The sequence below is a fragment of the Lissotriton helveticus genome, chromosome 10 (assembly GCF_964261635.1).
Source record: "Lissotriton helveticus chromosome 10, aLisHel1.1, whole genome shotgun sequence".
Lineage (NCBI taxonomy): Eukaryota > Metazoa > Chordata > Amphibia > Caudata > Salamandridae > Lissotriton > Lissotriton helveticus.
In genome coordinates this window covers 85,545,907-85,569,296 of record NC_136071.1, presented here as the reverse complement: position 1 = coordinate 85,569,296, position 23,390 = coordinate 85,545,907, and the positions used below count along the sequence as shown (strand labels likewise).

The 23,390-nt window shown below is 48.6% G+C and overlaps 1 protein-coding gene across 10 annotated transcripts in view; it reads left to right on the top strand.

The window, feature by feature from the left end:
• TNRC6A (trinucleotide repeat containing adaptor 6A) overlaps positions 1 to 23,390 on the top strand; it is a 281,908-nt gene that overhangs the window by 124,582 nt on the left and 133,936 nt on the right. For all 10 annotated transcript variants that reach the window (XM_078664812.1, XM_078664809.1, XM_078664811.1 and 7 more), the window contains 3 exons: positions 9,031 to 9,212; positions 9,454 to 9,534; positions 11,070 to 11,121. In XM_078664812.1, the coding sequence (XP_078520938.1) occupies positions 9,031 to 9,212; positions 9,454 to 9,534; positions 11,070 to 11,121 (315 nt within the window). The remainder of the gene's footprint in view (positions 1 to 9,030; positions 9,213 to 9,453; positions 9,535 to 11,069; positions 11,122 to 23,390) is intronic.

Below are 23,390 nucleotides of genomic sequence, written 5' to 3'. Positions count from 1 at the left end.
TTTTCCATTGCGCTCTGCGTGTGGTGTGGAAAATGATGTCGGTGTTCAAGGGTCCATTGACCGATGAGAAGTAGGTGTCGGCAAAGGGTGTTTCTGAGTGGGACCTAAGGAAGTAGTGTTTAAATCGTTTAGTAGATTTTTTGGTGAGAGAGGAAGGGTAGTTTATTTTATGTGTGTTTGCCAATGAGCTCCATGTTGGTATGGTAGCAGTGTAGCGCGGGGGTGGGTGAGCAGTAGTGTTATGCCGGAGCAAGGTGCACATGCAAGCCCAACAGGTTATCTGGGTCAGAAATAAGAACATTAGTGATCTTGGAGAGCAATCAAAATACATGAGGTAGCAGTCGGTGCGACCCAGGAGAAAGTGAAACTGGGTGCAGGTTACAAAAGTGAGCAAAATACAGGTAAAAATATAATATTGATATAGGAGGTAGCATTGACATTAGTGAGCGATCAAAGTATCTGAGGTAGCAATCGAAGTATATGAGGTAGTATATGAGGTAGCAGTCGGTGCGTCCCAAAGAGAAGGTGAACTGGGTGCAGGTTGCAAGGTGTACAAGATATAGATACAAATATAATATATCAAAGCATAGTCTATCTCTAACACAGGTAGTAGTGGAGACATGTGGGAATGACCCCGAATATAAGAGGTAGCAGTCTCTGTGTTACATGGGAAGTGAACAGAGTGCCGGTTAAAAAAAGGTATAATCCTGCAGAAATGTTTATCATACAGCTAGAGGTATAATCCTGCATAAGAGACCGACATTCTGTCAAAAGTGAACAGAATACAAGTAAAAATACAGTCTTGCCACAAAAAAGGTAGACTAAGTGGTAGCCGATGTTGAGTTCTTAGTGTAAGTTCAGATAGTGTGACTGAATGGATGAGTGGCCGCCCCATATGGGAGAAGGAGCCAGTAGTCCTCTTTTTATTTTTGTTGCTTTGTGAGCAGGGAGGGCAGTTTCGCTTTCAGCTAGCCCAGTTTCTACGTTGCTGCGAGGGAGTCTTATCTTGCAGGAGCCTCGTGGGCATCTGAGGCACAGGTGATTTATTGCCTTAGTTTCTGGACCCCGCCATTTTGGACAAAGGGTTTTAATAACATAATAAGCGAATTCAAGAAAGTACCTTATTTGACAGAGACCCTGTGAAGTAGCTCTCGCGGGTCCTCTGCAGGAAAGTTGAAAGTAGAGACACTCTTGTTTCAGCCATTATAGGAGGGAGGGCATCCACCGCCGCCCGTGGTCTGCTGGTCTCCCCCAGCCCCTCACAGCCCTCAAGACCGCCAGGAGTCCTCCGCTGCGGAGCGGGAGCAGGTCGAGAGGGGGGGGGGGGGGGCGTCTATTGACGAGGCTGGTCCCGCGCTGGTCCTGGGATACTCCGGGGGGGAGGGGGGGGGGGGGGGGGGGGAGCTCCGAAGTTGTCGCCTCGTTCCTCGCTGGTCCCGGCTGTCACCGACGTCCTCTGCTGTCGGTAGGCGGTAGGATTCCTTCTGCTGCGGGGGAAGGGGGTGTTCTGTTGTTCACGCTGGTCCCGGTGTTCTGCTGTCCTCTGTTGCCGTCGGGAGGGGGTCCTCTGCTGCCGATGTCGTCGTGATTGCCACGACCCTCAACAGCCTCCGCTTCTGCTCCGGAGCGGGGGAAGGGTCCGGCGCTTGCTCCGCTCTGGTCCCGGTTCTAGTCCCGGCCGCTACAGTTTCGGGGCAACCGCTCCCAGCGTCACAAGCCGCTACCAGCCCTCCGATGCCGCTGCAGTATTCCTTCTGCTGCGGGAGGAGGGAGGGGGTGTTCCGTTGTCCCGCGCTGGTCCCGGTGCTCTGCTGTCTTCTGTTGCCGTCGGGAGGGGGGGTCCTCTGCCGCCGCAGTCGTCGTTGCCTCGACCCACCACAGCCTCCGCTTCTGTTCTGGAGTGGGGAGAGGGTCTGGTGCTAGCTCCGCTCTGGTCCCGGTTCTTGTTTCGGTGCAGCAGCTTCCAGCGTCTCGAGCTCTCCCAGCCCTCCGACGCCTCTGAGCCCCGACTGCTGTGGTGCTGGCCAGCCGCGACGACGATACACGTAGTAAATGACTTTAAGGTTACTTCTTGTTACTCTTGGGTGTTCCTGTTACTCTTGATGTTCCAGCGAGCGATTGATGGTTGCTGCTAACAGGGATATACCCGGTTAAGGGATCCCAAGCACGGGGAGCTCCTCCAGGCAGCTCCTACCAAGCGGCCATCTTGATAAAAGAAAGTAGCACGACCAGCCATGTGGAATTTAAACATTATACTTACACAGCTGATGATGGAACCCTCTCTGCCTGTGCTGAAGGCAGAACTAAAATTCCTAACTCTAAAAACTGCCTTCTTAATAGCAATCACACCATTATGCAGAGGAAGCAAACTAAAAGTGCTCACCATCCTAGAGCCCTACCTACAAATCCACAAGGACAAAGTGGTACTAAGAACAAACCTTTGTTCCTACTGCAGGTATTCTCACAATTCCATGTCAACCAGAGCATTCTACCACCCTTCTACCAGGATCCAAAGCCTCAGGCTGAATAGACGCTGCACATATTGGACGTGCAAAGAACACTCGTGTACTACCTACAAGAGACAAAAACATTAAGGAAGAGGAAGCAACTTCATCTCCTTTGCAAGGGCACAAGTAACTAAGGGAATCATCGCACGATGGATAGTAGAAGCAATCCAAACCTGCTCCACAAGGACAGGTAAACCTTTGTCTCCTGGGCCTAGAGCACATTCCACGAGGAAGAATGGGGCACCCCTGGCCTTCATAGCGAATATGCTTATCAGTGATATTTGTGTGGCTGTGACATGGTCATCCACACACACTCGCAAAACACTACTGTTTGGACATCTAAATAAACAAGGAAGGACGTGTGGGACAAAGTACTAGAACACCTGTTTGCAAACTCGAGCACATTTCAACCCTACCTCCGTGGGGAGGCAACTACTGCTATGAAATCAATGCACTGCATGTGAATCCAGAAAAGTATCCATGCTGCAAACCTAAATGGTTACTTGCCAATAGAAGTCGTTTTGCAGAATGAAACGTTTTCTGTATTCTCATGTGACCCACCTGCCTCCCTGGAAATGTGAAAGGGCAAACTGGCAAGGTCAATAACAGAGCACGGAAGGTTCCAGCTACTAAGGTCGCCATGGTGAGTATATCTGAAGATGGCGACCATGCATATAAACGTCTGGGGCAAACGGCCAGACTTCACATAGGGGATGTACTTACCACTAAATGGTAGTGGTTGACTCCCATGGAGTGGGTGGGGGGCTGCGGGCGGTGGGAATGGGAGAGAACTAACACTATTCTATACCCAGCCACTAAATGGCAGAATTTATTCACAGCCTGGGAATCCACACAACTCAGCAAGCTGGAAATCTACTCCTGTTAAGTAACCGTTTTTTTTGGTACACATCCTTCACTGGCAATTAAGGCTTTGTTGGCCTAAATGAATCTAAATTCCTTCCTTCCTGCTCCTGTGCTAGTGCTGTGACTTAATGAGTGATATGTCAATTGACTAAGACTGCCTTTGCCCTTACCACATGAAAAAACTCTTAACTGGTGAGCGACAGTTTGGATGCTTTCAGACTGATTCTGAAGTGTGGCCCGGAGTTTGCTGATACATTCTTGATCCATGGCTACCCTGCACCAAATGCCTGCATGCATCCCAGGGGCTTGTTGGTAAATGGCCAGGAAGCAATAACAGACATTTCTCTTTTGGAAGACGGCATACTACTCACTGGAACTCTTCAAGAATGGCCACGTCACAACACAGTTGCTTGTTTTGTCCTCAGCTGTGAAGCGGGTCAACAGTACTGTCTGTTTTGTGTGGCTTCTCCAGAGGAAAACTGAAGGAAATGCAACACATGATCAAAGTAGGTAAGCTGCAGATCCATTCTTTTACTTACACATTGCAGCCACAGTCAGATCTGTCAGCAAAAGTGGTTTCACTTCAAATCCTCCTTGTTACACATTCCCATTCTGGAGTAGAATTAGACTCTGCACAACATCATAGGTTAAGACACCACAATGGTGTACAACAAAGGCAACCTTTCCAGCTGATCTATACCCCTAACCGGAATACTGGTCCTTTTAATGTGGGGTGGACCAAAGAAATGCTAACATCAGTAGCGACAGCACCAGTCATTACTATCTTCTGCTGTAATTTCCACTTCAAACACTCTGGCTCCTTGATCACCAGCCTCCCTAGCACAGAGGATCTCCATTTTACTTTTGAGGCTGCCATACCAAAGAATTCGTGTCTTTCCCAATGCCACACCCAGTTAAAGCTTCTCCACATGATATGTCTGCTTACCATGCAGTAATAGCCCATCACAACATTCATTGGAATTTGAAGGAAGGCTAGGGGAAGTTCTCAATTTCTGTCAATGCTGAATACAGTGGTGAAGTGTTCAAGGGAAAACTCCTAAGTCCCTGTCAGTCACTGTAGTAACTCAGAGTGGAGAGGAAATAGAAACCTGCTCCACAGGATCCTGTTTTCATCAGAGAAACATGCCAGCTGCTACACTAGTGGTCCCTGCTACAAGGAAAAGGGCATTGGGAACATGGGCTACACCCCCACCGGACAAAGAAAGTAAGATAAATGACTTCAGTAAGAGCATTCTTATGGGGTCAACTATGCAGTAGAACTTTGCACATTCAGTGATCCTCCTTTCAACATATGATAGGTTTCAGTGGGAGTGCAGTTTAATGCAGCATCACCAAGACTCATACAAAAGAGCAAACCTAGTTATTGGCGAGGGTAAGAAAATATCTAACACTTAACATTTGTTGTATTTTAAATGCTGCAGAAACACCTTGTAGACCAACACCAGTGTCTTTCTAAGCGGACATTGCTGGCTTCTAATTGTGTGGTTCAGGCTCATGATGATTGGTCTGCACACCACTGCACTGCCTTTTGACAGTTAACTCTGTTTTTTGGAATAGAAGTCCTTGAGATGTTGTAGAATATAAAAAAAAGACCCAGCAAAGGCTATGAGTATTCGCTAAAATCAACAAAGAACTAGATTTCATACACCATAGTCATGACCAGCTAAATAATCCAAACCTAATTATACAATGCAGGCATACCAGCAACAGAAGCCTTCCAGGCTGGGCAGCTTTGAGGTAGATAGCCGCAATATTCAAGTTGAGCCTTACATGAAATGGAAAGGCCAGAAGTGGACAAGTTGATGGTAACTTTCCTGCTCGGAGTGGTCGACCCCTCATTTCCCCTAACCACAAAACACCACTTGGGGAAGAGTGGAGTTATATCTTTCACAATGAAAGGAAATAATCTCAGATCAGTGAGTTATTAATTTTAGCCGAAGCATGTTGCTTGTAGTTTCAAATTACCCGTCCAAATGTACCGCCCTACCTCACAAAATGCAAAAGAATAATTTTCACCTCTTACTTACTGTAAGAGGTGCAAGCAAAAAAAACGGGGGGTGGACTCCTTACTATACCTCTAAAGCCCCAAAAATGACAAGACATTAAGACCAGTTGTAGACGTGCGCTGTCAACCCCTAGATCACTTCAAATAATTTCTAACCCCCACCACACACACAAAATGATGTGTTGGTGCAGCCCAGTGTTCAGCATAGACTGCAGTGGTGGAACAGAAATGTATTAACCGCATCGGTGCGGCGCATATTTTCGCTGTGCGCTAAGCGCAAACGGAAACCTATGGGTTCATGACGAGCTCAGCTCGTCATGAGCGTACGAGTGGTGTACCTCATGACGAGCTGAGCTCGTCATGAGCGTCGAAGGGGTTAACGGGGGGATTGTTTCTCTAATCACAGTCCCAGATTACTTAAACGGACTCATCCCTATCGGGACGTTGAGCACACTCAGTCAATCGAACTATTCATACACCAGGAAAGCATCCTTCATATAGGTGTATTCAAGCAGCAGTCCTACCCAGCACATCAAAACAAAGTGGTTCTCGTTTGCTCAGACAACATGGCTGCTATGTGTCCCACTCAGAAACAAGGGGGTACACATTTTCCACAACTTTTCAAATTAGCACAGCAATTTGGCATTGGACAATGCGTTTCTAAATACATGCACAATATCTCTTGGGTGTGGACAGGAACTTTGACTTACTGAGCAAGATGTACCAACAAACTTACGAATGGGGGATACCCTTTCATTTTCTACACACACACATCCAATTTTGGGGATACCCCAACAGGAGACCTGTTCTCCAACCGCAAAAACATGCAAAATTCCAAAACTTTGACAAGAGATTCCTACTCCTGCTGTCCACGGGCAGTCCCTTATTGATAAGTTGGTTGGGGTTATATGCTTATGCTTTTCTCCTGCTCGTACTGATTATTTATGTTTGTACGGTACAGAAAATGAGGCACATACCAATGGTATTTTCCTTAGTGCTCTACCTTGGACACTTCAGTCATGTTACTCTAACAGCAGAGAGGCTCATTTGTTGACATGGAAATCAGCATTTCTTAACATTTTTTAGCAGACTAACTCGGTCACCACAAAGGGAAGCTAACTACACCCCAGTGTCGGTTTTCTCAATCTTTGGTCTGGCACCTGAACACCTAGAATTTGGATTCTTAAAGCTTCCTGAGGACTGCATGCATATTCTAAAGGTGGCAAGAAAACCTAACACTAGAACATATATATACACAAAGTTTGTGCATAGTACATACACTGCCTTCTCTTTATTAAAAAAAAACAATTTTAAAAAGGGCTTGCAAACAGTCTCACTTTAGAACTGTCTTTAGGCTGCCATCAGCAGGAAACTAATCAACAGGACATCTTTTCAATCGTTCTGAAAATCGAAAGGCAAGTGGAGCAGCTGTGCGACCAAAGAGCCTTCCCTTCCTGCCCTGCAGAAACAAAATAGAACAAGCACTAAACAAGCCTGGTGGAGGCGCAGCAAATAAAGAGGCAGCAAACCTTTCATCAAGCTGGCGTATGAAGTAAACATAGCACTAACACGGGTAGAGGCGGGCCAACAAAAAAGTGCTCTGAGTATTCGAACTACCCTGAAGTGTAAGAGCACATGTAACCGGGGCAGTCCTCATGGGAGGTTTTAAAATTAAAAAAAGAGGGACCCCTAAGCGTATTCACCAAACAAAAGCTGGCATTTACTAAGGACAGTAAGAGGAACCAGTGAAAAAGATGGTTGGTGCTTGAAGCCCATATTGTATATACAGTATTCTCTGAGACAGCACACATACGCTATCTAGGCGAGGCCTAAAAAGCACAGTGACCAGACTGAAGTAATGGGGCGTTATTTTAGGGCACTTTTAAGAGGCATAACACCCATCAGGAAAACAGTGGGCAGAGGGTGGCTCCCAACTAACCCCTCCCTAAACTTTGACTCCACACACCAGCACCACCCAGGGAATACTCACTGCATTGCAATCACAACAATGCCAGAGACAGCCCTTGTGAGAAAGTGCCTCTTTAGACCCGGTTAGGCCCCGCTTTTTGCCTTGAAAAGGAGGGGAGACAGGAAGGAGGCCTGCTTCTGATAACAGGAGAGGCTGGGGGTCGCGTTACAAAGGCAGCAAGGCCTTTGAAGCTCCCCTGCCACAGATTGGTCTTCCTGGCCTGATGGAAGTGTGACCACCTCCGCCAAGGAAAGGCTTTATTTCTGGGCTCAGGGAGTGATGGCTCCCACCCCAGGGGTCTAGAAATGTCTTGTGGTGGTGGCAGGCTGGTGTGTACCAGTCCGGGAACCCACCAGAGGCTGGCCGTTTTCACGGGGCATCTCTAAGATGCCTTCTGAGTGCATTGTATAATCAATCCTACACCGGCATTACTGTGGGTTTATTATGCTCAGAAGTGTGATACCAAACTTCCCAGAATTCAGAAAGCCATTATGGTGCTGTGGAGTTTGTAATGACAAACTCCCAGATCATATACTCTTTATGGCTTTACTGCACTTATAATGTTTAAGAATGGACTCAGACACTGTAAAGGTACATGACTCATGCACCTGTACCGTCACCAGTGGCGTAGTGCACCCTGCTAGAGGGGTGGCTGACCTATGCCATAAGCAGTGGGGTGTAGGCATGGCATACAGGGCTGTGTTCTATGTCGACTTCACTTTTCTCTGCACCAAAACATGCAGCCTGCAATTGCTGTGTGTGTGTGTGGGGGGGGGGCGGGGGTGGTGTGTGTGTGTGTGTGTGTGTGTGTGTGTGTGTGTGTGAAGGTACAGGACATCTAAGGGTGGCACAGTGTGCTGCAGCCTATAGGGTCCTTCCTTGGTCACAGTGCCCTTGGTACCTTTTACAGTGGTTTCATATTTGGCCATTGAGGTGCCAATTTGGGGTACAATGTACGGTTTTGGGAAAGAACACAGGCCCTGAGAACCTGATCAAGGCAATGTGCATCAGAAATCTGGCAAAAAGGGGGGTTGAAGGGGGGGGGGGTAATTCAACAGAAACCCAGCTTCCTACAGAAACCCACTGCTTAAACATCCTTAATGTCAGAAAAATCATCTAAAGATGATGTTTCTGATTTAAAATGGCAGCTTACTAACTTATATTCAAACTGGATGGTAAATAGTGCTAGTATTTTATTACTGCGAGAGTCTTGGAAATGTGCTGAACCAGTTATTCCAGGTTCTTGTCATTGGAAGCCAGTTCAATTAAGGTGAGAATTTTAACTGTAGATGCATTTGTGTTGTTGACGATTAGAATGTTCTAGCAACTTCTATTCTTTTTTATGATGCTATCATAAAATAAGAGGTAATGTAAAGGTAAAATACTCAAACTTTCTGTTGGTTAAAGCTATGTTGAGGATTTGAGTGGAAAGTATCTTGATTTATTTTAGGGGGTGATTTTAATTTAAAAAATACTTGATCCCTTTGGGGTACTTTAATTAGAAAACCGATATCGTTTTATGATCTTGATATCTTAGATGTTATTTATTCCATTAAACAATGAATCGCTTGAGGGTATAGGATTACAGATATTGCAGTGTTTTAGAACCATTGCAGACTGAAGGAACTTCCAATCACTTCTGGACACTTATCTGTAATTTGCAGTCCCCAAATCTATGCAAGATGGCTGGTGTGGGGAGGAAATGCCACCAACTGGAAGCCGCCATACAAGGTGGGATGAAGACGAAGATGTTGAGATTGGAATGTGGAACAGTCATCATTCTGCACAGGATTCAACCCCATCTCACCATGCTTGGCCACCTTACATGAAGAAAATGCCATCAAAGGTAATGGCTGGTTGATAAATGTAGAGGCGAGTCTGAATGGATTTTAATTTAGCTTCCTCTGGGTGTCCTGTTAACATGATTTTGTATTTGATGTTCGTGTAATAAACTTCGGAGTGTTGCCTCCTAACTTGTCCACCCTCAGAATTTGTACAGTTATGCTTGCTTTACCCCACTGTTGATCAGTTTTAAGTGTTGTTGATCTGTCCTTCTGATGATTTTGTGCATCACAATGTTCTTACAGGGAAACATGAAAAATGTAAATAAGCAAGATGAGTCATGGATGAATCCCTTTGTGAAGCAATTCAACAACATGGGATTTTCTGTAAGTACCAGTGCTTTTCAAGCCTTTGTGCTAAAATGAAACCATTTCACCCATGTAGCAAGGCTGAGTTTCCCTAATTGGTAGCTGTTAAGTTGCCTCCCACTTATCAGTGTGATAACTTTAAACTAGTCTAATTTTTCCAAACCCTCATCCCCACTTCACCTACCCAGCCTTGACCAATCTAGCATTTACACCCCAGCAGGTACTTGGTTTGAAAATACTTCCTTTGACGTAGGTTTAAAAAAAAAAAAATTAAATACCAACATTCTGTTATTGTTGAAAACATTTTATCCAATGTAAGGCCACGTCACCTGGATCCATTTCTAAGATGGCGCCTTTAAAAGTGCCGGCATGTACGTCAAAACTGTTTTTGTGAGTAATGCAACAAACTAGGCAGTAGACCCTGGATAGCCACACATATTCCTGAGCTCCAATAATAATCAATAGCAATAAATCAATTAATGTCAGCGTGCATTCGCTATAGGCACCTGCTGTCAAGGTGTAACATTTTGGTCAAAGAAACATACCATTACAAATAGAGATGCATAGCATTAAAGCTTTTCATTTGAAAAAAGTACCATTCAAATTCCAGGGTTTTTCATTTCTTCACTTTCTTAAAAACCGAACAGAAATTGTTTCAACAGAAACAACCAATGCGTTTTGTCCAAATAAACCAGCTTCTTCTTGGCACATTTTATTTGATGACAATCCTTAGATATCAACCTGTAACCATCCTACCAATCCCATGCGATAGTCCCTTCATGGGAAGGCGAATTCTATGACCAGTTTGGGAAATTGATCTGGAAATTATTCGAGCCTTTCCACCTCGTTGTTTGCACTTCGATTGGAGCCAGAAGCCGCACTCCTGTACTCCTTTCCACATCACGCAATGTGAACTAACAGGTGCCAACTACGGGTTGAATAGCCCAAATCCTTTCCGGATTGATTTCCCAAACTGGTCATACAACTTGCCTTCCCATGAAGGGATTATCGCATGGGATTGATGGTATGTTTAAAGGTTGATATCTAAGGATTGCATCATCGAATAGAGTTTACCCTGAAGTCCATTTATGTGGATGAAACGCGTTGGCTGTCTCCTTTGTAACATTTGATGATCGGTTTTAAACAAAGAAATTAAAGTGAGGTAATAGAAAACACTGGAAGTTGAATGAGAATTTTTTTCATATGAACATATTTAGTGCTGTGCATCTGTTTGTAAATGTATACTTTTGCAAATAACTTCAATACCTGGCAAGTCAGTCTCCGTTTATGGTTATTTTTTGTGGCATACTCTCCCTGGAAGAAAGTTGCTTTGAGTTTCTTTTAGAAGCTATTCACTGAAAAAGTACAAGTACCTGGTTTTGACTGATTATTCTATAACCCACACTCTGTCTTGGGGCTGTTTAATTTGAGATTTGTTTAACCCTTTGTGTTCCTCTAGTTCACTGCATTGTATAAAGTAGGGAAGCCGTTTCGGGTGTGGTGTCTGCCCTTTTGAGAGTGAAACATTAAATGGATGCAATGTTTTATTTCAGAGAGAATCACCAGAGGAAGCCATGCAGAGCAATAAGATGGATCTTTCGGGAGGTAAGAAAGCACCCTATGCTCCTCCAATGTAGAATTAAATCCACAATATGCACCATTTAAAGTGAAGCGTTGATATATTTTGGTACTATCTCCCTCCAGACCTGCACTTCAACATGCTTTCAAGCAAATTTCCCCTGCAGCTATCCCTTTGGAATGCCCTTTGTTCTGTCCACCTCCTTATTTCCCTGTTCAAATGTTTCTATGTGAAACATGCCAAAACACTCTCAGCAGTCTGCAGTGTGATTCAAATGGAAACAATGTAGTTAGTTGGTGTGATCCGTGAAACTATTTCTGCGTATGGCTGCAGATTTGATAGTTTTGGCAATACACATCAGACTCTGCTAACTGTATAAATATTTGGGATAACACAGCTGCACACTTTCTAGAGCATGCAAGGTAATTTCCATGTGTGGTGCAGTAGGTGCGGCTTCACCTTAATGGATATGCCTGCTGCAGAGTCCACAAACCACACACCGCGGCTAGCCCTCACGTGTTGGTGCGCTGCCTCCTCTTAATTAACTGCCGCTCACTACCCAAGCATAACCAGCATTTACAATGCAATGGTCTCGGCTTTGTTAAAGTTAGAGCTATTGGCATTGCAAATGGCATTCTTTTTTTTTTTTAACAGAAATAAATGGTATTGTCATGTTCGAGGCATGTGGGCTGCTAAATTCATATCTTATGCATAGATCGCCGCCTAGTGTTGGGTCCGGATGATTGCACATTGTTGTCCTGGAAGAGTCTTCGAAGTATCACGAGATAGGTGGCTCCTCCCCTGGACTACAGTGCGCATGGGCATCAACTCCATCCCCAGATTGTTTTTTTCCGCCATTGGGTTCGGATGTGGTTTCGACGTCTCCGTGTCGGAACCGAAAACAACTTTGTTCTTAAGGCCAAAAGGCCTTCGTTAACTGCGTCGGTATTGTTTGCGTACGGTCTCGAGCGTCGTCCGACTCTCTGAGCCGGACATCTACGGAGTCAAGTAACTCTTCGATCGAGGCCCTCTCGTCGCAGCAAGACCCGACGAACTTAACATGGAGCGGAGCCCGTTCAAGTTCTGCCCCGTCTGTGGATCCAAATATCCACACATCCATGTGCATCCGGTCTGTAATAAATGCCTATCTCCGGACCACAACGAAGAAAACTGCATGGCCTGCTCTAAGTTCAGGTCCAAGAAGACGCTCAAGCATCGGCGCGCGGCGCGCCTCGAGGCCCAGCGAGCGGCGCCGGCACCCGACGACATATTCGACGACCCCGCGGAAGAAGGCGGCAGCCATCATCTCCAGATTTCACCACCGTCGACGGAGGTCCAAGCCGATCCCGAGGAACATGTCGAGGGACAGGGCCACGACCTTGAATACGTCGGAGGTAGGGGACGACGAAGAAGTTTATGGGAAGATAGCTCAGAGGAAGACATATGCCCCGAAGTCTACATTATTGAGGCTCAGGTCACGGGATCGCCACTCTGCCTTACCCACGACCCTGCACCGCTATCCCCGGCCCCGCCTTCTGGCCCGGCCACGGACACTCAAGCGGAGCCGCCATCTCAGATATGGAAACCGAAACCTTCGGATCCGACGGCACCAAAGATGGCCGACGTCCAGCCAAAACCGAAACCTTCGGAATCGACTAAACCTAAAATGGCCGACGTCCAACAAAACGTATTGAAGCCTGCTCCTTCATCGGCTCCGTCTCCCTCAGGCCCACCGAAGTCGAAGAAGGCTGTCGAGTCGACAGCGTCGCAAAAGGTGCGGAAGGAACCATCCTCTAAGACGGCCGTCCATCAAGTGTCAAGCACAGTTGTTCCGGCACGGACGTCTAAGTCTGTTGACACGCCTTCGGACGCCCCTACGGCGCCGTCAAGTAAACGCGCAGTCGAATCAAAGTCGACTAATTTAATTTAATTGTGGGTTTATATAGCGCTAGGAATCGACTCCCGGAGGAGTATCTCCACGCTTCGACTGCTGGGGAACCCGTCCTGGCTCACCCTGAGAGATGGTCCCTGATGGGTATCTCTAAGGTGCGACCAAGCATCCCCGGCGGTCTGGGGGGGCCGTTGTGAAGATGAGGCAAGCTGATGCCCAGAGTTGCCGAGTGTGGTTTCTGACTAGAGTAGGCACCGAGGCGAGAATTATCGAGTCCGCTGACCCTGGTCCACGACCCTGCCGCGTCGGGAATCGAACCCTGGTCCCGGGCCGTTCTCTGCTTACGGGTCTGCCGCCTCTAACCAGTGAGCCACACTTCTCCACTAAAAGCCACGGCCCGAAGGCCGCAGGCACTACGGCAGCAACGGCGTCGGCGCCAAAGACTCCAACGGAGCCGGGACACGTTGCAGCCGAAGATTCGTCGAGGCAAATCTCGACCACACCGGGAGAGTCCGACGCCACCGTACATCGGCCGTCGGTTACCAAACCCTCTGCCTCCTTCACAAAGCAGGTGACCGACTCCCTCAAACGTATTCGGGAGAAGACTTTGTCGTCAACGGCACCGCCTCCAAAGACCTCGACCAAGCTTCTCTACACTCTGCCACCTAGGGTGGCACCAAAAGCATTTGCACCAAGATCGGTGCCGAAAATCGCTAACACGTCGGATCCTTCGACGCAAAAGGGACGCTCGGATCAACATCAAGCCTCAGAAGACCATTCTGAGCATTACATCGATGCCCAAACAGGGAAATTGACCCTCTACAAGAGGAAAATCACTTCCCAACCAATGGAATCCTATGTTATTCCACTAAAGAAGAGGAGGCCGGAACAGGACATTCCTGCCCTTGTTGAACCTATTCTGCCACCACCAAGAAGTCCATCTCCTTCACCCACCCAATCAGGAGGAGAGGATGATGGACAAGATGACCAATACAATTTCCCAGTTGACACTGACCCTGATGTTCTGCAGGACTCATATGACGACACTGGGGACCAAGGTGGACATCAGGTGGTACAAGATCCACAAGGTTTTGAGACACTTACATCTCCAACAGAGGATTCTGCAGCATTTAATGCTTTAATAGAACGGGCCGACGACGCCTGAAATGGCAGAAACCGGTCCCCGGAAGCTTGTCTCCTTTCTGGTGAAGAATTGGCTTGGTAGTTTGGTCTGCCCTGTTCCCATGATGCACTGGGCCAGGGACAGACTAATTTGCATATAGCCAGGTTCTGAGCTGGGATGGGGCAGTGAGCTAAATAACGGTGATGGATCAAGCCCTGATCTTTGGACTGGGTAAGAGTGTTCTGCTTAATTCAGACACTCTGTTCATCACCACCCCCTTTTCTGAATCATCTCTTAATAGAACGGGCAGCAGCAAATCATGATGTGGACATGCATGCTGACCCGGTGGAGGAAGATTTTTTGTTCGACACTTTCTCTGTCTCTGAAAGAACAGTTAAAATACTTCCTATGCTCAAAGGTGTCCTTAAACATGCCCCGGAGATCTTTAAGGAACCTACCAGGGCAAGAGTGGTGAACCCCCGTATCGAGAAAAAATATAGGCCAGCACCTGGAGATCCTGCCTATATTCGGGGACAGTTGCCTCTGGACTCGTTGGTGGTCGCCAATGCCCGCAAGAGGGCAAACTCCCAAACGACGGGTGAAGCTCCTCCCCCAGACAAGGAGTCGAAAGTGCTTGAGGCATCCGGCAAAAGGGTGGCTGCGCAAGCTGCCAATGTATGGCGTATAGCAAACACACAGGCACTATTGGCACGATACGATAGGGCGCATTACGACACCCTAGAACAGCTCCTCCAACACCTACCTGATGAGTTTAAAGAAGCAGCCGAAATGCTCATACAAGAGGGAAAGCTTATCTCAAACGCTGCAATAAAGTGTGCACTTGATGTGGCAGATACAGCGGCTAGGGGAATTAACACTAGCGTCATGTTAAGGCGACAAGCTTGGCTTCGTATATCTGGATTTAAGCCTGACATTCAAACTACAATCCTCAACCAGCCCGTCAATCCTGACAGACTGTTTGGTCCAGATGTAGACACCACCCTTGAAAAGATTAAAAAGGACAACGAGACTGCTAAGTCCATGGGGGCGCTTCAGTCACAACAATTCAGGGGAAGCACTTTTCGTCGCTCAGGAGCACGTGGTGTTACCAGAGGACACTTGGGTCAACAAACACAATTCACAAAGGGTGGTGCGCAATCCTCGTACCCCAAGCAGGGTAGAGGGGGTTACAGAGGTAACAGTGCCAAGGGCAGAGGCAGAGGGAACAACAACTCCCGTTCCTCTGCCGCCAACAAACAGTGACTCTCTGTCACTGCCCCCCGACCATACAACACCTTTCGGGGGGAGACTCCAGCAGTTCCTGCCAGTCTGGACGTCCATCACCACAGACAGGTGGGTGAGAACTTATCCAGTACGGTTACTGTTTGGAGTTAACACCCACTCCTCCCAACATTCCCCCAAGACACCGTCCTATGTCAGCAGAGCACTTGCACTTATTGCAGCAGGAAGTACTAGTGATGCTGCAAAAAGGCGCAATCGAGCTCGTACCAGTGGAAGAGGAAGGCACAGGGGTCTATTCCCTGTACTTCCTCATCCCAAAAAAGGACGGATCCCTCAGACCTATTCTGGATCTACGCCCCCTCAACATGTACATACTGTCAGAACACTTTCACATGCTGAAACTGCAACAAATCCTTCCCCTGCTCAATCAAGGGGACTTCCTAGCAACCTTGGACCTCAAGGTTGCTTATTTCCACATCCCACTCCACCCATCCCACAGAAAATACCTCAGGTTTACCATTCAAAACAGGCACTATCAGTTCAAAGTCCTACCCTTCGGGGTGACTACTGCCCCCAGAGTGTTTACAAAGTGTCTGGCGACAGTGGCGGCGCACCTCAGGAGACAGAACATACATGTCTACCCGTACCTAGACGACTGGCTTGTTCAAGCAAAGTCGGAACAGTGCGCCGCGGACATGTCCCACACTATTCAACTCCTTCACAGCCTGGGGTTCTCGCTAAACTACCCGAAGTCGCACCTTCAACCAAACCATGTACGGCAGTATCTGGGCGCGACAAACACCTTGACTGCTATGGCTCAGCCAAACCCAGTCAGAATCAACAGCATTCAGTCGCTGATCCAAAAGTTCAGACCGCAACACTCCCTGCCAGCGAGAGTGTTCATGCAGTTGATAGGCATGATGGCCTCCTGCATCTTCATAGTCCCGCACGCGAGGTTGCACATGCGCCCGCTCCAAGAATGCTTGGCAAATCAGTGGACACAGGCTCGGGGACAGCTGACAGACCTAGTGTTGGTGACCGGTCGGGCATACAACTCTCTGCATTGGTGGAATCCACACAACCTTTGCAAGGGACGACCGTTCCAAGAGCCAGTGCCACAGATAATCCTAACAACGGACGCATCTCTCCAAGGGTGGAGAGCTCATGTGCTCCACTACACTGTGCAGGGACTGTGGTCCACCCAGCAGCAGAAGTTGCACATCAACTACCTGGAATTGATGGCAATCTTCATGGCGATAAAGTCCTTCAAAGTACATTTGTGCAACAAAGTCGTGTTGATCCGGACGGACAACATGACAGCCATGTACTACATCCAAAAGCAGGGAGGTACTCACTCACCACAACTGTCTCATCTGGCTCAGAGCATGTGGAAGTGGGACATTCAGAGGAACATTTTCCTCATGGCGGAACACCTCCCAGGAAAGGACAATCTGATGGCGGATCTGCTCAGCAGATACAGCCATCAAATGCACGAGTGGGAGATACATCCATCAGTACTCCACCCGTACTTCCAGCAGTGGGGTCATCCAGAGATAGACCTGTTTGCCACAAGGGAAAACGCAAAATGCCAAAGCTTTGCCGCCCGGTTCCCTCACCCGGAATCGCAAGGGAATGCGATATGGATGAACTGGTCAGGCAAATTTGCGTACGCTTTTCCCCCAGCGCCTCTCATTCCGCTGGTGGCAAGAAAGCTAAAGCAACACTCGATGACTCTCATCCTGGTTGCTCCAACATGGGCACGCCAACCATGGTACACCACGTTTCTAGAACTTTCCGTGGTACCGCATCAAAGGCTGCATCTCACATCCCGGCTCTTGACGCAGAACCATGGCGACATTCAGCATCCAGATCCGCGACAGCTCAATCTGGCGATCTGGCTCCTGAAGTCTTAGAATTTGGCTACCTCAACCTGCCTCCAGAATGCATGGACATCATCCGGGAGGCAAGAAAGCCCACTACCCGAGCTTGCTATGCAGCAAAATGGAAGCGGTTTGTCATGTACTGTACAGACAACAATATCAACCCGCTGGATGCATCCATTCCTAACATCATCTGCTATTTGTTACATCTTTACAAATGCAATCTAGCGTACGCTTCCATTCGGATACATTTATCCGCCATAGCGGCTTATCTCCAGAATAGGCAACTCCTCTCTGTTTTCAGGGTGCCTGCCATTAAAGCCTTCCTAGAAGGACTGAAGCGAGTCATTCCTCCAAGAACACCACCAGCTCCAGTGTGGAACCTCAATGTGGTCCTCACTAGGCTGTTGGGCCCACCTTTTGAGCCACTGCACTCCTGCGAGATTCAGTTTCTCACATGGAAAGTGGCTTTTCTCATTGCTATCACATCGCTCAGACGTGTAAGTGAGCTGCAGGCGCTCACAATCCAAGAGCCATTCATCCAGATACATTCCAACAGGGTAGTGCTCCGCACTAACCCCAAATTCCTTCCTAAGGTGGTGTCACAGTTTCATATCAACCAAACTATTGACCTGCCTGCATTCTTCCAAAACCGACAAACAGTAGCAGAAAGAATGCTTCATACATTAGACGTTAGGAGGGCGCTAATGTACTACATTGACAGAACACAACACTTTAGAAAGACACAACAACTTTTTGTTGCCTTCTCAGCACAGCACAAAGGCAACCCCATTTCCAAAGCAGGAATAGCCAGATGGATTGTTAAGTGCATTCAAATCTGTTATCAAAAGGCTAAACATACTTTAACAATACCCCCAAGGGCGCACTCCACATGCAAATTGGGGGCCTCCATGGCTTTCCTGGGGAACATTCCCTTAGAAGACATTTGTAGAGCAGCCACATGGTCTACACCACACACATTTACCAAACATTACTGTGTAGATGTGCATTCAAAACAGCAAGCAGCTGTAGGACAGGCTGTTCTCAAGACACTTTTTCAAGCTTCTGCAGCTGGCACGGGCAACCGCCCTTAATGGAGGGACTGCTGTGTATTCTATGCATAAGATATGAATTTAGCAGCCCACATGCCTCGAACTGAATATGCTACTTACCAGTATGCATCTGTTCTTGGCATGTAGGGCTGCTAACATTCATATCGCCCGCCCTCCTCCCCGTAGCGGCTGCAGATACTCTCTCTATATTCATCATTAGCATGGACATCCTTTACACTATTTCACTCCATCTCTGCCACAATGGCTAAAAACAATCTGGGGATGGAGTCGATGCCCATGCGCACTGTAGTCCAGGGGAGGAGCCACCTATCTCGTGATACTTCGAAGACTCTTCCAGGACAACAATGTGCAATCATCCGGACCCAACACTAGGCGGCGATCTATGCATAAGATATGAATGTTAGCAGCCCTACATGCCAAGAACAGATGCATACAGGTAAGTAGCATATTCATTACAATGGCAATAGGTGAGCATTAGAGAGTAGTAGAGAGTATTAGCGGACACAGAGCCACACACAGACAGACCGAAAGAGAGAGATATATATATATATATATATATATATATATATATATATATATATATATATATACACACCCCCCCACACACAGACAGAGACACACAGAGCCACACCCCCCCCCAGACGCCCCCCCACACATTCAGAGACACAGACACACACCCCCCCCCCACACACAGAGACACACACACACACAGAGCCACACACACACACAGAGCCACACACACACAGAGCCACACACACACGGAGCCACACACACACGGAGCCACACACACACGGAGCCACACACACACAGCCACACACACACAGCCACACACACACAGAGCCACACACACACAGAGCCACACACACACAGAGCCACACACACACAGAGCCACACACACACAGAGCCACACACACACAGAGCCACACACACACAGAGCCACACACACACAGAGCCACACACACACAGAGCCACACACACACAGAGCCACACACACACAGAGCCACACACACACACACACACACAGCCACACACACACAGCCACACACACACAGCCACACACACACAGCCACACACACACAGCCACACACACACAGCCACACACACACAGCCACACACACACAGAGCCACACACACACAGCCACACACACACACACAGCCACACACACACACACAGCCACACACACAGAGCCACACACACACACAGCCACACACACACACAGCCACACACACACACAGCCACACACACACACACACACAGCCACACACACACACACACACACACACACACAGCCACACACACACACACACACACACACACACAGAGCCACACACACACACACAGAGCCACACACACACAGAGCCACACACACACACAGAGCCACACACACACACAGAGCCACACACACACACACAGAGCCACACACACACACAGAGCCACACACACACAGAGCCACACACACACACACAGCCACACACACAGCCACACACACAGCCACACACACAGCCACACACACACAGCCACACACACACAGCCACACACACACAGCCACACACACACAGCCACACACACACAGCCACACACACACAGCCACACACACACAGCCACACACACAGCCACACACACACAGCCACACACACACAGCCACACACACACACACACACAGCCACACACACACAGCCACACACACACACACACACAGCCACACACAGCCACACAGCCACACACACACACAGAGCCACACACACACACAGAGCCACACACACACACACAGAGCCACACACACACAGAGCCACACACACACAGAGCCACACACACACACAGCCACACACACACAGAGCCACACACACACACACACAGAGCCACACACACACACACAGAGCCACACACACACACACAGAGCCACACACACACACACACAGAGCCACACACACACACACACAGAGCCACACACACACAGACAGAGCCACACACACAGACAGAGCCACACACACACAGACAGAGCCACACACACACAGACAGAGCCACACACACACAGACAGAGCCACACACACACAGACAGAGCCACACACACAGACAGAGCCACACACACACAGACAGAGCCACACACACACAGACAGAGCCACACACACACAGACAGAGCCACACACACAGACAGAGCCACACACACACACACACACACAGACAGAGCCACACACACACACACAGACAGAGCCACACACACACACACAGAGCCACACACACAGCCACACACACAGAGCCACACACACACACAGAGCCACACACACACACACAGAGCCACACACACACACAGCCACACACACACACAGTCACACACACAGAGCCACACACACACACACAGAGCCACACACACACACACAGAGCCACACACACACACACAGAGCCACACACACACACAGACAGAGCCACACACACACACAGACAGAGCCACACACACACACAGACAGAGCCACACACACACAGACAGAGCCACACACACACAGACAGAGCCACACACACACAGACAGAGCCACACACACAGACAGAGCCACACACACACAGACAGAGCCACACACACACAGACAGAGCCACACACACACAGACAGAGCCACACACACACAGACAGAGCCACACACACACAGACAGAGCCACACACACACAGACAGAGCCACACACACACAGACAGAGCCACACACACACAGACAGAGCCACACACACACAGACAGAGCCACACACACACACAGACAGAGCCACACACACACACAGACAGAGCCACACACACACACAGACAGAGCCACACACACACACAGACAGAGCCACACACACACAGACAGAGCCACACACACACAGACAGAGCCACACACACACAGACAGAGCCACACACACACAGACAGAGCCACACACACACAGACAGAGCCACACACACACAGACAGAGCCACACACACACAGACAGAGCCACACACACACAGACAGAGCCACACACACACAGAGCCACACACACACAGAGCCACACACACACAGCCACACACACACAGCCACACACACAGCTCTCTTCCCAGTAACGCCCCAGGGAACAGAGGCACGAAAACTGGGAACAGAATCACAAGCAGGGAACAGAGGCACGAAAACTGGGAACAGAATCACAAGCAGGGAACAGAGGCACGAAAACCGGGAACAGAATCACAAGCAGGGAACAGAGGCACGAAAACCGGACCACAAGCAGGGAACAGAGGCACGAAAACCGGACCACAAGCAGGGAACAGAGGCACGAAAACCGGATCACAAGCAGGGAACAGAGGCACGAAAACCGGATCACAAGCAGGGAACAGTGGCACAAGCAGGGAACAGACACGAAAACCGGATCACAAGCAGGCAACAGAGGCACAAGCAGGGAACAGAGGCACGAAAACTGGATCACAAGCAGGGACCAGAGGCACGAAAACTGGATCACAAGCAGGGACCAGAGGCACGAAAACCGAATCACAAGCAGGGAACAGAGGCATGAAAACTTAACTGGCTCTGCCCACTCTGTCTCTGGTCTGACTGCCCCGCTCTCTCCTCCTGCCACTCTGACTCTGCCCCGCAGCTCTCTCTGAAAGCCCGGGCACCGGAGCGAGGCTAGCCAGTCATCTGGGTAGGGTGGCCATGCCTGGCTAGTGAAAACGAGGGGGGGGGGGGCAGGCCGGTAAACGAACGTCCGTGCGGCGCCATTTTGCTACTCCCTCCCCCAGCCAGGGTCATCCACCATCTTGGAGCAGCATAGATGCAATCGCCCTTAGTAGTCTTCCAGGAGATTGACCCTTCGTGGCAGTATGGCCATCAGTCTGGCCCCCTCCCAGACCAGGCTCGCACCCACGACACGAGGCCCGCCCGAAATGTTGAAGTTGACGCATCCGCATAAATCTACACGGAACTCCACCAGGTCCCTGAGAGCATGGCCACTTATCTCTCCGAGCCTAGGGTCGACCTGTATAGAGGAGCGCTCCACACGACCACGTTTCTCCGAGGCGAGGCAGAAATGCCTCGGAGAAATGCAGCGTCATTTTTGGATTCGGGGGCGTCTTTTCTTTCTCTCCTCTTTCCATTGGATGGAAGGTAAAATTCCAGCCAATGGGAAGAGGAGAGAAAGAAAACAGAGAAGCTAAACCCCCCCAATTCCGGGCTTGAACGGAGTGATGCCCCTCTCCTCCATTGGCCGGCCTTCGTTTAGGAAGCCAGCCAATGGAGAAGAGGGGTGGGTTCAAGCTCCCATACTGAAAAACAAAATTTCTCGCCAGCGAGACTGCAGGCCGAGACCTAAAAATGATATCTCTGAGTTATTTGTTGATATTCAGCCTGGGTACTTTTTCTCTACATGGCAGGACGAGTTCTCTACCCCTGAGATCCTTGGCTCAATACTGTCAGGCTACCAGATTGTGAGATGGGACTGTGATCCCAGAGAGGAGGAGACGGGTGGTGTGGGGTGTTGGAAGGGGATTGAATCGCAGTCATTTTTAAGCAATCTGTCATTTGCACTGTGCTTGACGCTAGAATCAGACTGCAAGGCCATCTTTTTTTTTTTTCCCTCAACACGTCGAGCAATAACACTTTGCTTTCTAATTTATCGTCCACATGGACCTGTCCTAAAGTTTGCTGCTTCTTTAGCTGACATTCTGCCTTCCTACATTTTCTGCCACTCTAATTTAATTATTCTCAGTTATCTGAATCTACAATTTGATCCGAATCTGTCCTTCTCAAGGATTTAGCAACCCTTCAGATGACCCAATGCGTAGCCACCCACAGGCGTGGTCATCTTTTGGATCCAATCCCGTTCACCTTTCCCTTAATGAATCCCATTATAAATTGCAAGAACTGTATGAAGTAAAAATCTAGGATATCGGCCTGGGTCACTTCCGTGACCCTCACGACCACCCTTTTGATCGAAAGCCCTCAGCCCGACAGTAATATTGACTCATCCCATCAACATTTGGATGACTGGATCACCGGGGCCCTTGATAAGATTGCCCCAATTAAAGAACATTGCATCACTCGCTCCAAACTACCTGCAGAGTCGTTTAATGAGGAGCTCCAGTTAAAGAAAACATCCT